This window comes from Cyanistes caeruleus, chromosome 1 (assembly GCF_971803275.1).
Source record: "Cyanistes caeruleus chromosome 1, bCyaCae1.hap1.1, whole genome shotgun sequence".
In the NCBI taxonomy this organism is placed as follows: Eukaryota; Metazoa; Chordata; class Aves; order Passeriformes; family Paridae; genus Cyanistes; species Cyanistes caeruleus.
In genome coordinates, this window is record NC_141701.1 from 149,154,204 (window position 1) to 149,170,002 (window position 15,799).

General features: G+C 45.6%; 1 protein-coding gene across 1 annotated transcript in view; it reads right to left on the minus strand.

Annotated features, from left to right (window-relative positions):
• Window positions 1–12,628, minus strand: part of CRHR2 (corticotropin releasing hormone receptor 2) — a 135,923-nt gene extending 123,295 nt beyond the window's left edge. The window contains exon 1 of the mRNA XM_086866698.1: window positions 12,458–12,628. Coding sequence (XP_086722824.1) covers window positions 12,458–12,523 — 66 coding nt within the window. The 5' untranslated portion in view covers window positions 12,524–12,628. The remainder of the gene's footprint in view (window positions 1–12,457) is intronic.
• Window positions 12,629–15,799: the final 3,171 nt, after the last annotated feature.

Genomic DNA, 15,799 nt, shown 5'->3' on the forward strand with positions numbered 1-15,799 from the left:
GAAATAGCAGAGCTGAATCACATTCCATTAAAGATCATGTGTTGAGTTTTTCAGTGAACTTTTAATTGCTGTGTGGGTGCCAAAGACCTTTGCACATTCCAGAGATACAGCAATTGGCAAAGGGCAGTTCAGAGGGCTTGAAGAAGGTGTTTCCATGGAATTTATAGGATAATTGGGCATCCCTGTAAGGTGTCCTGTGGCTCTTTTTAGCCAATGAAAGCCACACAAGTTTCTGACCCTCAGCGTTCAGGGCTGAGCCTTCTACTGAGAAAGAGCAGTAATGCCAACATGGGCACTTTGAGAAAGCTGCAGGTTCAGTACAAGGTAGCTAACAACACCAAGTAAATTTTAGGAAATAGAGTTGAAAATCAATGGGGATATTTTAACTTTCACACTCTAAATGAAATTACTGAAGTGCTCATTGCAGACAGAGGAGAGAAGCCCACAGAGTTGTACACCAAAATATAAAGCCAAGTTGGGATTCTGCTTGGAGCAAGAGAAGCTCTTGGAAAGCCCTTTAAGAAAGGCAGAACGAAACGTGGCAGGAAAATTCAGGAGTGACAAATCAATGACAGAAAATTCCATTTTCAAACTGTGAAACAAAATCTTTTTGACTGTTTCTGAGGGGGATATAAAGCCATGGTAACATACAAAATGCCTTTGCTTTTCTATTTACACAGAATGACTCCAACACAATTCAGGCAGCTTTTACTCAGGGAAATAACCCTACTCATTGAAGGCTGATGCTTTATTTCAGTGCTTTAAGGTGTGTTAAGTGACTGAGGAACCCATTTTATGTCACTGAATTCTCTGTCACTTAATAAAAAGGAGGGTAAATGCTCATTTCAACAGAATCCATCAGCAATGTTCATCTCTAAATAACAATAGCACCTTTTTCTACCTATTTCTCACTTTGCTGTTATTTTGCAAAATATGAAGTGTTTAAGTACAAACAGAAAGCCTTTCTCAGACTTCATTCTTTCCATACAAACTCCATGAAGGTTCTGTTTCGCCTCCAGGGAGGCTCAAAACTCCTGCCTCCCATAACAAAACCCCATGCATGGTCAGATGAAGGAGATAAAAGTGGTAAATCCAGGTACAGATTCCACCTCCAGAGGCATGCAGCTCCCAAACCCAGACTCTGCAGTGGCCACATCTCATGTCAGACACAGTCATGGGAGTTGACACAGCAGAGATATTTCTTCCCCTCCATCCTTCACCCCTTTGCCACCTCCCAGGCCAAAGCACTGCCTCACTTCAAAGAAGAAACTCGAGCCATCCCGTGTACTGTAAATACGCCGCGTGTCCAGCTGTGCCCTCCCCAAGACGATGGGAAAGAACAGACAGAGGTCAAGCTCAGCACAGCTTGGGCAGGAATAGGAAAGGTTAAATGTCACATTTGCCTTAGGGTCAGCTCAGGTTAATTTGGCTGGGGGGAAAAGTGCCTTCCACATATTATGTTACTTTTGGTTTCATTTTCTCTCCTCTAAGCATAGGCAACAGCCTTGCTGTGTGCGAAACTTATTTTTTTAAAAAATTGTGTTTAAAGCAGACAAATCCCAAAAGACTAAAAACCACCTCTTACTATAATAAAAGAAGAAAAAAAAAAAAAAGAGAGAGAAAAAACATTTCAGTAATGTAGAATTGTAAAGATAAATAATTGGGCCCATGATGCACAGAAATTATATTTTGAAATACTGAAATAATTGCTTTGGGTCACTAATGCATGACTTTACTCAAACTGCATTTCTCTTAAAACAGCTATTCCATAACGTCTGCCCACCAAATCAGTTCTTTTTTGTCCTTCAGATTTACCTAAATCATGCACAGAAATGTCCAACTTAATTCCTCTGAGCCACTGTGGACATTTATGAACAAATAAAACTCATGCACTGAGACAAAGATTGAGGTGAAAATTAATCCTTTACTTTCCAGAGCAGGGACACCAAGTAAGAGCAGGCTAGCTCTGAGTCTTCAGAAAAAAAATATACAGAGCCTTTGGTCAACTTCCCATTCACATCTGAGAGGACTTTGGGGAAAGGATGAATTGCTCTGCCACTGTCTGCCTCTCTCATGGGCATTTTGTTGGACCTTTCCCTTTAGACGTGGTCACTGCTCTTCATTAATTCATGAAAGATCTTTATCTCTGCCAGAGGATATCAACTATGAGACACAAGTGTTGCCTACTCTCAGTTCCCACCAGAATTTGTGGTTATTTCATCCAGGTTAGAGAGGATTTGTAACTTCATTTTAAGAAGAATTAACAAAGAGTCCTGGTTTGGAATACTGAGTTCCACTATGGAGCATTACATAAATATAAAACCAAATGAACACCGGTGCTGTAAAAATTCACCTGCATTGGAGAGGTTGTTTTCTCCTCCCAAACATGGAAGAAATGGCTAGAGGAATAGAAAGGAATGTCTTTAGAATATAAACCAGCCCCCAAAGCTATGGATAAGCCAAAAATGTCAATACAAGCATGGGGCTATCACAGAGACACAGTGGAGCATCTGGTAAGATTAAATATCTCACCGTAGGTAGCAGCAGAGTGGGTGAAGTCAGCAGGAGTGAAAGCTGTAGAGGACTGCAGTGGAAAAGGATGATCCATGACATTGGAACTCCCCTTGCCAAGGTGCAGGTGAGTTTGGAGGCAGTGGATGCTGCCAAACAAGGACAGATGCACATACTCCCCTTTCCCATTCTCACACAAGAGTTCCCAGATGTCATATTCCAGTGCTCTAATAAAAGCACTTGTTAGGCCTCCCTGTCAAACATCTGCTGGTGGCATGCTGAGAGGTGCTGACATCTGACACAGCCTCAAAGCAACAGAGTAAAAACTCTTTCTTAAAAAAATGTAGTTTCTAGTGCTGCCGAGGTCCCAGAGAGATCCATCCCGTGGAAGTACAACAGCATCTCAGCAGAAAGCCACTCCCCAGAAAAGCAGTGGGATTTGTATTGGATAGCTTAGACTTAAAACAGAGCAACAGCTGAGCTGATCACAGGGATTCCTTTGGAATTCAGGAAGAGAAGCAGGAATTTTCCAGATGCAGTTCATCTGCAGTATTTTAAATCTTTAAATTGGAATGACCTTCACTGACTTCATCAGCTGGGTTTTATGCACTGTAAGGACAGGGTCACTTGGATGCATCCTTCCTAAATTTTCTTTAGACACTACATACGAAAGGAGAGGTCAAAACATTCCTAGAGAGGACGGCTGCAGAAGACATGAGCACATCACCATCTTATTTAATCATCTGTGCTCCTTCTTCCACTGAGCAAGATGAAGTGACTTTCCAACATGAAAAAATGTGGGAGTTACCGACACAAAATGTGCTCAGTCCACAGCTGACAGGAGAAGGATCCATCTCATGTCTTCTTTGCCATGCAAGAATGAAGTCTTACCCTGAACTACTCACCTTGCTCTCTATAAAGCCAAAGCATTTTCCCCTCCTGAGAAACCACCTCTGGCAGTGGCATGCATCATGTCAGGAGGGTGTTTCTTCCTACCCTTCATCCCTGGGAACCTCCACTGCTCTTAAGATTCCTACTTCAGCTTTTCCCATGGGTTTCATTAAAATACCTGAGGCTGCAAATGTTACCTTGTTTCAACATCAAAATTGCAACAAAACTGTATTCAGCACAAAGAAAAGCTGCTGCTAAGCAGCTTTGCCCCAGAACTTGGAGGAAAAAAGAAAAAAAAAGGAGTGTGAGAGAAAAGGGAAACCTGCATTTAATTTTTAGTTCTTCAGTCAGGCAATGCAAATAAATTCACTCCATGTCCACACTGAGATTGACTTCTCACCCCAACTTCTGGGATGAACGTGCTCAGAACAATGGCCCAATTAAAAGCAAAATTTTTTTGTTTGTGTCCACAGAAGTTCATTTTAGGGAAACACAGCCATCTAACTTCACAATGCAAGTGTAATTAGTGAAAGAGCTCAACGTAGAAAAATCAAAGCAAATCCCACACTTCCTTGACAAAATCCTTCCTCTGTTTGAACAAATTTTCCAGGGCAGGTGGGCATCTGGCAAGTTCTACATCACTGGTGTGTGGAAACAGATGCTTTGGGAGAAAAAACACCAGATTTTACTTGGAATGCTCTTATAACAAATGCCAGTTTTCATCTGAGCACTCTTTCCTTCTAAGAGACGGCAACACATGGGAGAGAATGAGAAGAGCTGTAATATTTGCTGACTACTAATCACCTGAAGGAATATGCACAATCAGAGGAGTGAAAGCTGCTGCTTCAGGACAAAAAAAGAGATTAGAACAGGAGAGGAGGGGACAAATCATCATAACAGTGGCCAGGATGGATTTATATCCACTGCCATGTGGTTACTTCATCCACAAGATGCATCTGAAAGAGATGCTTATTAAAGAACAGTATTCAGAGCGCCAGCATGTTGGAAATACTTTGCTTTTTGGAGAACCAAAAAGGTCAGGCCTCCACATCAAGATGTTTCTGGCCTTTCTCAACCCAGTAACTTAAAATCACTCGTGCAGCAGCACTTGGCAGTGTACAATTGTCTGGCTTGGCTTCACCAGAAAAATAATTTCCATTTGGGATAAAAAGTCTAAACACAAGTTTTCACAGGAGCCTGCAACCTGAAACCTGAGCCAGCTAAGGTTACAGTAAAGGGAAAGACTCTGAGCACTGTTCAAGAAAAATAGGCTCCTTTTCAAGTCATCCTTCAGCTCTTTAAACTCCCTCTGAATTAATCCAAGTGGCCACATAAAACATTGCTACTTGCTAGAGAACACCAAGTGCTCCAGGAGACACTGCTCCATGATCTTGGAAGCCAGATGTATTCTGCAGCTCTTCCAGGAAGTCTGGAAAAAGAGACTGAAAGTCTGCATGGAATGGGAATTAGGACCCCACTTCAATAAAGCAACTAAACACATGCTCAGTTTTAAGGCATGAAATTAAATCAATCTTTATGCAAAAATAAATTAAAAAAAAACAACAAACCCTCGAGCATCTGCTGCACTGAGCCCACCAATGAACTTCACTGCTGTCTTTGAAACTTGGAGATCTGCCTTCAGTGAGCACTGCCTACATGCTCTGCTGAAGCAGCTTTTGGAGGAGAGGTTCTTTGTCCACTGAAAGCCACGCAGGTGCTGAGGGACTTTCTAAGTCATGAGGTACAAACCAAACCTGGTTAAGGCCATCCATGAGCTGCACTTGTCCAACCAGGTTTCTGAACCCTTCCAGAGCAACCTGAGATGTTAAAAATGGGCATAACTGTATTTGAATCACAAGCTAAAATGAAACTGTTTAATGGAAAGACTTTTCAGTTTCATGTCCTTGAAGAGTTTTGTTGGTCATTCCCCACACCTGTGGGTATCATATTCAGAGCCTGGAAGGGGAGAAAGCCCCTCACAGCACTCTGCCTTCATGTCTGCCCCCTCCTTAGGTGTGCACACCAAACCTGTGAGTTCTTTTTTCCCACCCAATTCCCATTCCTATGAATCCTCTCAGCAGCTCCAATGGGATTCACCTCACCCCCCTGTTCCAGAAGGCTTTGCTCCAGGCTCCCTAATGCTCCATGGGAGAAGGAACCCCTGTCAAGGAACAATCCATCACTTCTGCTTTAAACATGGACTCCAGCATGAGATAATCATGCACTGGAGATAAAACACCCAGGGAATCCAGAGTAGCTCAAGTTTACAAGTCCTGTTTACCCAAGTGAAGGCCAATACCTCCCTCATCTAACTCTTACCTACATGCAGAGCCTCTGCAAGGATCATTCACCCATCCATTGTCACACTTCCAAAGCCACCCCTCAAAGGCTCTCCCAGCTCCAGCTCAACAAATCTGAGCTCCTAACCTCTGTTTTTCAGGTCTTTGCCACCTGAAAAAGGCAAAAATCCATCTGGATCGAGACTTTATCAGCTAATGATATCTGCTCAGCTTCCCATGGAATGTCAACAGAGGTACCTCTGTATGCTCCACAAAATTTCCTGACAGGGATTTTAAAATGAGCCAGTGAGGTGGCACTGGATATCAGCAGTGAACTTTCTCTCCATTTTTTCTTTCCTTAAAGTGCCAAATCTTGCTATGGAGCACACTTTTAGATTTGAAAACCAAGTATCACAGTGAAATTTAACTCCAGGTCTGGAATTTTCACTACCTGAAGGGGAATCACAGACTCTTCTCTGAGGAGTCAGATTCCTCTCAGGAGCTGACAGCAGAGCAACAAGACAGGCATCATTCACAAGTTGAAGTGAGGGAAAATCTCACAGGACATAAAAAATTATGCACCATGACAACGACTAAGCATTGGAAAAGAAATGTTGTAAAAAGACATTTCAGAGATGTTGTGAGAGCTCCATCTTTGCAGATTTTCACAGCCTAACTGGATGAGATTGATTTGGTTTTGGAACTAACCCTGCCTTGAGAAGGTGACTGGAAAAGGGACTTCTGGCAATCCCCCCCAGCACAAATTATTTTTTCATTCTTTGATTCTATATGATCTATAGTCCCTCTGGTATAAAGAACCACAGATAACAACTACTCCCCAAACCTTTCAATGGGCAATGCAGTAAATAGCTTACAGAAGTACCTTGAACAATAATCAGCAATCCAGAGGCTTTGAGGTTTCTCTCTCACTCATGTTTCTAAGATTTTTTTACTCTATTCAAGTAATTGTAATTGAAATATTATGAAAATACTATGAAAAGACATTTTTTAGTTATTATTGTATTTAAAGACAGAATTTTAATTTTATTTTTTTTCTTTCTGAAGGAAAGAAGTACTGCAAGTCTGACAAGACTTCAAAATCCTCATGAACATACTTGTTCTGATAAAGTAGGGGATTCTTACACTTTGGAAATTGTCTCAAGTTCAAGCTGAACTAAACAGCTGATCTCCCAGCAGGTGAGTTTTGAGGCAGGATGAGGAAAGATCCTCAGTGCATCTGACTGGAAGCACACCTGGTGAAAATACTTTCCTGAGCTCTGAGGCACCATTCTCAGCAGCCAGAGGGACACCCTGGGCTTCCTCTCTGCTTTGAAAGTGCCAGTTGATAGCAGAAGGAGCAGCCTGGTCCCTGGCAGGGATGTTTGCCCACGAAACAGGCAAGCAGCAAGGGAGGAGCTGTGATGGACACACTGCCCAGCACAGCCCTGGAGTGGCTCAGGAGCCTCTGCTGGCCTGAGCCCCTTGAAACCCAAGCCATGCCCAGGCCTGGGATCTGCTCCTGCCACTCAAAGGGAATCGATACCTCAGCGAGCAGAGTCTGGCTGTCAGCCCCACAGGAAACCTGTTCAGGCCCGTCAGCACACTTCCTTTCCTTCCCTTTTGCCTCCTTTCCTCCTTCCTTTGCGCTGGAAAATCCACCCCTGCCAGAGGACAGCACTTCCCAAGCTATGGCAGTGCAGAGGTAACAGCACTGAGCAACTCTCCTGCATCCCAGGGACCTGGGGAACAGCAACAGGCATTATCCCACAGTCCTGGGAAGCAAGTGGCTCCTCTCCAGTCCTCTGGCACTTCAGCTACTATTACCAGGGCAAGGGTTTAGCATTGCAGTGAGGACAGCTAATGTATTTTAATCTCCATCTGCATTACTCACTATTTACTTTCCCGGCATACACAACCCAGAGTGGACAATTACTCAGCCAGCATTATGCAAAAGTTTATAGAGCTTTAATTTGCTTCGTTTAATTACTTTCATTTTCTTACAGCTTCGTTGAAGAAGTACTTTTCATGCTCTTGAATTATCAAATGGATTTTCTTTCTTATTTAGTAAAAGCATGCTGAGTTTTTGTGCAGGCACATGAGGCTTAAGGGATGTTTGGAAAGGCAGATTCCAAGTTCTCCACCCACTGAGCTCCACACCAGAACTGCCAGTCTGGGGAAGGAGCAGCACACTCCCAGCACCAGACCCTCAACTTTGGCTCCTCTGCACAGTAAGGAGGGATTTGGGAGCCGGAGATCAGGACAGGACATTGAAATCCGTCTCTGTGAGGTGGTTTTCTCTCTCCCTTCCACAGCCCTTTCAAAATGGACCAGCCTTTGGGAAGATTCAGCAGAACATCTGCTTGTGAGAGCCAACACAGATGAGCCCAGCACCAGAGAACTGAGCAGTGCTTACCACAGAACATGCTCCGTGTCAAAGAGCATTGCAGGGAGCATCTCACAAACATCCCCAAGCTGGCACCATGAGCTGGAAATTAAGTTTTCATGTATTTGGATGTGAGTGATTCAAGCAGTCACCTGAAGGACAGTTCTGTCTGTCGATTGATCTACTTTCTATTTGTCTTCCCTGGTAACGAGGACCACAGCCAAATTTATCCAACTTCTCAGAGAAGAAAATTAAAACATTTTACCCAACATTTTCCAATTTAAATCAGTTACTTTCAAAGTTGTTGAGATTAAAAGAATTATTAGCAGTGAAAGAAAGCAATTCTGTATAAAGAAATAGTTTGATAAAGCAAACCATCACGAACTATTTAGTTGTCATGAATAGAAAGACAAGGAGGCAAAGACAATGTTTATGCAATGCTTTAACACAGGACACTGAGTATCCACATGAGGCAGGGAGGTGAGAGTGGCTCGCTGGACAGCTCCAGCTTTACATCCAACAATTAATGTTTGCACTCCAAGGAAGAGCAGACTACATTTGGGATTAAAAGTGGTGTAAATTACAAGAAAGAAGGACGTGGACACAATCTGTTACAATTTATAGACATGGTGTGGAAAAGGAAATTCCTGCACCAAAGTCATCTGCTGGATAAACTTTTAATCTAGAGTAAATCAGCTTTCCCCCTAAATCTTCTTGGGTTTGCAGTGCTGCAAAACCTGAAAGTGATATAAACTAAAAAGGAACAGATTCAGCAGCATGTGCAGCTTGTTGTTACCACCCACACTTCCTCACCTCCCCCTCTCCCCAAAAAATAAGATCTGCAGTACTATTAAAAGAATCTAGAAATGTGCAAATGTTTGTTCTAATACAATATTTTAAAAATATTTGGTTTACTAATATGTGGGGCAAAATGAAAATAAAAAGAAAACAGAAAAATGCATCCTTAATAAGTCCATATCATCTACTCCCCAGCTTTTCTCGTGGTGAGTCTCTCAGTTCAGCACATCAGCAGCAGGAACCCACAGTAATCCCTGGCACAAAGAGCTGATTACCAAATTCAAAGCAATAAAGAGTTGGCCTTAGAGGAAAACCCCTCTCTGGGGCACTCACGGCGAGCCCAGAGCGATGGCAGCACAGCACTCTCCATCTAAGCCAATAAATGGAGCAGTGCAAAGGTCTGTTTTAAGTCTTTAATCACTTCTACTGTTAAATTTTTAGAATGGCTCCTGGCCACATTTCTGCCCCAGGCAATCTGGTGGTATCTCAAACACTTCCTGGGAATGATCTGAGAGCTAGGGAGCACCATGGACCAGCTCTGTGCACAGTCTGCACCGCATCTCCTTGGTTTAGAAGCTGAAGGAATTCTATCACATGAGCACAAATCACTCTCTGGCATTTGTTTCTGAAGGCTGGAGAGCTTTCCTGGAGATAGGATAGACTGTAGCAGTGGAGTTAGAACCTGTGAGGCTGAAATTAAAATTTTGCACCTGGCAATGCACAGCCTGCAAAGAGATCCCTGCTCTCTCTTCCTCCACAACCATGCTCTGGTTTATAATATGAAGGTCACAGAGTTTAGAGGACTTGATCATGACATTTCCTCTGCTCTTGACAGGATAATAATATGTAAGCAGATGCCTTATATGCACAAAAGCTAAAGCTGCTTTCTTGCTGGCTAAGGGCAGGGATGAACATCATCACTGAAATGTTTTATGGCAAAACTTCAGCCAGCCAACCCCAGCACACAGCCACCTCCCTCCAACACCCAATAACTGCCATGGGATGGTTACAGACCAAACCCTGACAAAGTACTGCTCCAGGAAAGGCTTCTCCTGATGAGATGTTTATGCTGCATTAATTCACAATAGGGCTGAATTTTGGCAGCCTCAGACCAGGAACACTATTTAACCTGTCATCACTGGCTGATACACTCACACTGCCCAGGCTCTTTTAACAGCTCCAGGAGAACAAATAAATGATAGCAAGCTTTGCTTTTGGTTTTGATGAATAATCCCCCCCTTCTCCAAATTGCATGAACTTAGCAAGGACTTTATATAAAAATGTCATAAGACTCATTTGCCTTCATTTTATGGTTTGTTTTTTGTTTCCTGCATTAAGTCAAATGCGTTTTCAAGTGTATCACACGTTCAGAACTCCTTTAAGAGAACATAAATCTCAGCTCAAGTCTTCACCCTTTTGCTGACCAGCCCTGTGAAATCTGTCAGGTCATTTGCACCAGCATTTTCATGTGGCAGATCTAATTCTGTAGCAGAAACCTGCCTCATCTCGTGGGCGTTGCAAACCTGCAGCTCCCATAAAACACAATTACTCGGCTGCTGTGAAAACTTAAACTCCCTTAATTGGGTGAAGGCCTGCTCCCACAAGCAGCTATTTCTTTCCTCAAATGCACAAATGTGAATAAAGTCACTGACTTAGAGTCTACTTTCAAGTGTTTTCAAGTTAAATGGGAACTTAAGAGCTTTGGCTTTGAGCCAAAGCTTTAAAACACTGCTCTTAAGCTTCTTGGTGCAAAGTTCCCTCCAGCTGTAAAGCAGAGATCCAGATTTACTGACAACATCCAGGGATTTAAACACTCCCCAAAGGAGCAGCAAAAGCTTCTGCTGCAGCTGGAGCAACCAGAGCTGTTCTGAAGATGAAGATTCAAAATGTTATTTCCCATTCAGGTATACACGAGACCCTGTCAGACGCCAGCATGTTCCAACCAAACAAGTTCCTCTATAAAAAAAACAGAATGCACTCAGAGCTGACATTTATTGGACTAAACACATTTTATGACTTTTTGATCCTTAACCTACTTTTTTTTTTCTCCCTTTTTTTTTTTTGAGGCTTTTTTTGGGCTTTGTTTTCAAAGCAGCGAAGTAACTACCAAAATTTGCAGAAATAATTCAAATGAAAAGTTGCAGTAGAACTGGAAACCTGGAAAATCCATAGATTATATCCACAGAGGAAACACATGAAATGTCTTGATTCATTGAGAATGGATTAGTCTGGCTAAATGCTCAGTACCTGAGTACTAGCAAGTCCCACAGTCTAAAGACAAACAGATATTTTTATGGACCAAAATAAATCAGTAAAAGAAAACACAGTCTGGGAGAGAAAAGGGACTAAAAAAAAAGATCAGGAAGAAGTGGGGTTGAAAACAGCAAGTGTGTTTTCAGCCCATGCCACTGTGATCCCATGTGCACTGATCTCTTCCTTCTTTTGGAGATTAAAAAAGCCTGACACTGGCGGAGGTGAGAAAGTATTCTCTCACTTCTAAGAAAGCTACTGCAAAAAAAAATTAAAATTAAATTGTTGCTTGTCTCTGAAGCTGTTGTTGACCTGGCTTTTATCCTTCTTTCTAAATTCGAGAGGGGAGAAAAAACCAAACAAACCCCTGAAATAAACAAACAAAACCCCACAAAAAAATCCAAAACCCAAAGCAAAGCAAAATAGACAGAACTTAAGGAAACAGAACAGTTTTTCTTTCTTTATCTAAGGAAATGTTAAAGATAGACCAATTACACTGCGGTTCAGAAGGGTCACTGCCACTTTTTTTTAAGCTGTGGGAACAGCCTTTACAAGTTCTGCACAGGTTCAATGCTGCTTAACCTCTCACGTTTTCTTTTCAAGTCTGGCTAAATCACACTTGAAACCGTCGCTCAAAACAAGCCACCAAAAAGCACTAGGAAAGCTTTTGAAGTCTAGTCCGACCTGATCTCCACCTCATCCCAGCATCTCCCAGGGGGATGCTGGTGATGGAGAAGGACCAGGCGGAAAAGCTTCCTGCGCTTTCACTCTGGAGAAAGTCGGATCAAGTGCTTGGCAGGGTGCGTGGGCTGAGCCCTGCCCATCGCCACCCCTGAGTGCCGATCCCTGCTGGAGCGCAGGGTGCCCGGAGAGGCACCGGGACAGAGGCCGGGGACAGCGGCCGGGAGCGGAGAGAGGGGAGGGAAAAACCCCTTCCCGCTGGGGCAAGGAGCTGCCGCCACCCCAGTGGGGTCCCTGTGCTGGCACCACTTCTGGCAAGCAAAGGTGGCTGTTTCACAGGAAAGGGGACACTAAAAATGGCCCAGGGGCTCTGAGGGGGACCCAGAGGGGAGCGGGCAGAGGGTGTCTGTGAGAGCAGCTGTGATGGAGCAGGCAAGGGCCGCGGGGCCGGCGGATCCCCGAGCAGCACCTGCAGGGAGCGGTGCCCGCCCGGGCTGTCCCACAGCCGGGGACGCACCTGCGAGGGCGCGGGGCACGGTCCCCACACGGAGCCCCGAGCACCCGGGGCTGCCCCGCTGCGTTCCCCGCGGCCCTGGGGCGTCCCCCCGTTCCCTCCCGGTCCCCGGCCCGCGCCCCCCGCCCCGTCCCCGTCCCCGGCACTTACGGGCAGGAGCAGGAGTGCGGCGGCCGCTGCCGCGGGGAGGCTGCGCTGAGGCGCCCGTCCCGCCATGAGGGCTCGGGGGGTGCCCGGGGCTCAGCCGGACCCTCGGCGCTGCCCCGGCGCCGGCATCGCCCCCCGCCTGCCGCCCTTGACCCCGGCCCGCCGTCCCAGAGCCGAGCCCGGCGCTGCCGGCGCGTCCCAGGGCAAACCCCCGGCAGGGAGGGAGGGAGAAGGGGGAGCCGAGCCCGCCCTCCGCCCAGGATTCCTCGGGGATGGAGGCGGCGGGGGGCCCCCGGGGGAGCGCGACCCTCACAGCCTCCAGCAGCGAGGGGGACCGTGCTGTGCCCCGGCTCCGGGCGCCGGGGGGTTCCCCCTCCGTCGGGAGCTGGGTGGAAGCGGGGCCGCACCGCCAGCACTCGTCCAGCAGCACAGGGGAGCCCCCTCGCCGAGCTCGGAGAGTGATGGAGATCCCTCTTCCCCCAGCAGTGGGGACGCCTTCCACACCAGCTTCCAGAAATAACGGGGATCCTCCTCCACCCTCCCATACACTGGAAATTCCACTGCCTCCAAAGCGTCCAGCAGCAAGAGGATTCTCCCTGCCCAAGGCTCTGGGTGCTGTGGCGATCATTTTCCAAAATTAGGTGCAATGGACACAGAGCCCCACAGCCCCCCAGGAATATTAATAATCCCTTCACCACCACCCTATTCTGCCAGACATTAGGTAAAATGTTAACCCCACTGCCTGAAAACTTTCAGGAGCAACAGGCTTCCCCCAGTGCCCAGGTACAAACTGCATTGTGCACACAGTACATTTAGAGGTGTTTCATAAAAGCAGGGAGAGCAACTGTTTGCTTGAGCACATAGGATGATTTTCAAGCTAGAAGTTTAGATTAGATGCTAGGAAGAAATCCTTCTCTGTGAGGGTGGGGTTGCCCAGAGGAGCTGTGGCTGTCCCATCCCTGGAAGTGTCCTAGACCGGGTTGGACAGGGCTTGGAACAACCTGGGATGGTGGAAGGTGTCCCTGCCCATGACAGGATGGTTGAAACAGGATGATCTTTAAGGTCCCTTCCAACCCAAGTCTTTCTATGATTCTATGTCAGCCTACAAGGCTGAGAAGGAAAGGAAGAATCCTCCCTGACACTGCACTGTGAACTACCTGCCTGTTCTCCAAGAGTAATGGGACACCCCTGAAGCCCACCATGAAACATTACCAGGTGTGATGAGGCCCTACACCTCCAAGATAATGAGAAGCAAATCTCCAATCTTTCCCTGTACCCCAGGGCAAAAAGGTTCTGGCTTACAGGTCACCAAATTCATCAGCACACCTTTCCCAAAGTCTCCAAGACTGTGGGGCACCTCCTCTGCTATTCCCAGCTGCCATGGGAAGCCCTTTTATCCCCAGCACCGAGCCTTTTAGGACTCTCCAGTGCACGTACACACTTCTATCCAGGTAACCCCAAACCTGCCTGATTGGCTGATCCTTGCACACTCGGTTTATGAAACAAAAGACTTTTGTCCTGCTCTTATCTACAGATACCTGCCAGGCTAGACCCCTGTGCAAGGAAGGGCAGAGCAAGCTCATCCCTCATCTTCCTGCTGACTTGCCCAAAGAGCTTCTGGCCCTCTGGTTTCTCTGGGGTGGATGTTGATGATCAGGGAATTGGAATCTTACAGATTTGGATGCCTGACCCTGTTGGGCCCCATCTCCTGGGTCTAGCAGAGTTATCACGCCCTGCCCTCCATGTCCACTTGGGCCTCTCCATACAATGGATGTGTCTGTGGTATTGTTAGGTGTGGGCATCAGGCCAAGCCCTGGGCTTCCCAGTGCCAACAATGAGCCTAATAAGATTATCTTCCCCTCTGCTCCACCCCATCTGCCCAGAGGACAGCCAGCTGTGTGTGAATCACAGAACCTTCCCCCAGCCACAGCTGGGACTGTCCCCAAAAGCACAGCTGTGTCCTGAGGCACACAGCCCTCTGTCACGGTTCTGGGGTAGGAGCAGACAGGACCAGCTCCTTCCCAGCCCAGCTGGATTTCCTCAGGGGGCAGTGACGTGCCCTGCCTGTGTAGTCACCTGTTGCCAGCTGTTTCCTTCAGGGAGATGGTGCCTTTTCTTCCTTTTCCTCCCCAAGACAGTGCCTTTCCAACAACCCTCCTTGTTGTTTCTTGGGGATTTTTTTAATCAAAATCAATTGGCATAAAGGTCATAGTGGCACAGGGCAAAGTGTTCCATCAAATTCTCAGGGTTTGCAAAACCTTAGCAAGCCTTAATCAGATGCAGAAATACCTGGACATCTTCCTTTAAGGCCTTTGCTGAATTATTTTGCTTTTTCTCATATACTCAGAAAGGCATAAAACAGCCTCTGACTCTCTCTAAAACACCTACAACAACACTTACATTGCTAATTTCCTGTTGTATTTCCTTTTACATTCCTAAAATCCCATTTAGGACAGCATGAACATTCCAGCAAGGAGATGGGCACTTATATGCACTAGAAAACTTGGAATCCTCCTAGGAGACTGGCAAAAGTTCTCACAAAGCAGCATTATTTTTCCTTTTCCTCTGGTTATTCAGTGGTTTGAATACATGTAAATATTTCAGCTTGCCTAGTTTTCCCTCTTCTGCCTGTTGCACACCAGCATTTGTTTCCTTTCATTATTAAAAGAAAACAAAGCAAAATCCCAAAGTTGCATGCTTCCAATTAATATGAGTTCGTTCATGGAAATGCAAAAGGGAGGAATAAATCCAGCCCAATTTTTTATTGCATTTAAACATCCACCTCTGGGACTGGAAACTCACACGCGACAGGATTCCATGAACTCATGAGAATTGGTAAAAGAGGCCTGGAGCTGCCTGTGCACAGACATCAAGTGCCCTGGAAGCAGGAAGGTTTTCCATGACTTTCTATTATGATTTGTCTGTGTTTATTGCACTGTCCAGAGCCTTGGAATCTTAAAAGTTGAAACAGAGCAAAACAACCCAAAAATTGTGACTATCTAAGGATTAAACAAGTTATTCCTGCAGTCCCGTGCCTGGGTCTTTTCTCCTTGCAGCTGGGTTGCAAAGTCCAACCAAAGATTTTTGTTGTGTGGGTTGCTTAAAAGGTCACTCCTCTTTGGATACTCTTTTAGGGCAGAATTCATATTGGAGCTTTTCCTTCATCCAGGGCACTCTTCTCCCAGTCATGTAATTCTATAAAACTTGCAGGATCCTGAGTCCTGGGTGGATTTGTGGGTGAGGTTGGTCGAGGTTAACATGGAAACAGAGACGAACAGACACAGATCCCCACATGTGTGGATAAGGCATGTGAAATGTAAGCCTTGTTCTTTCAGGAAACATACC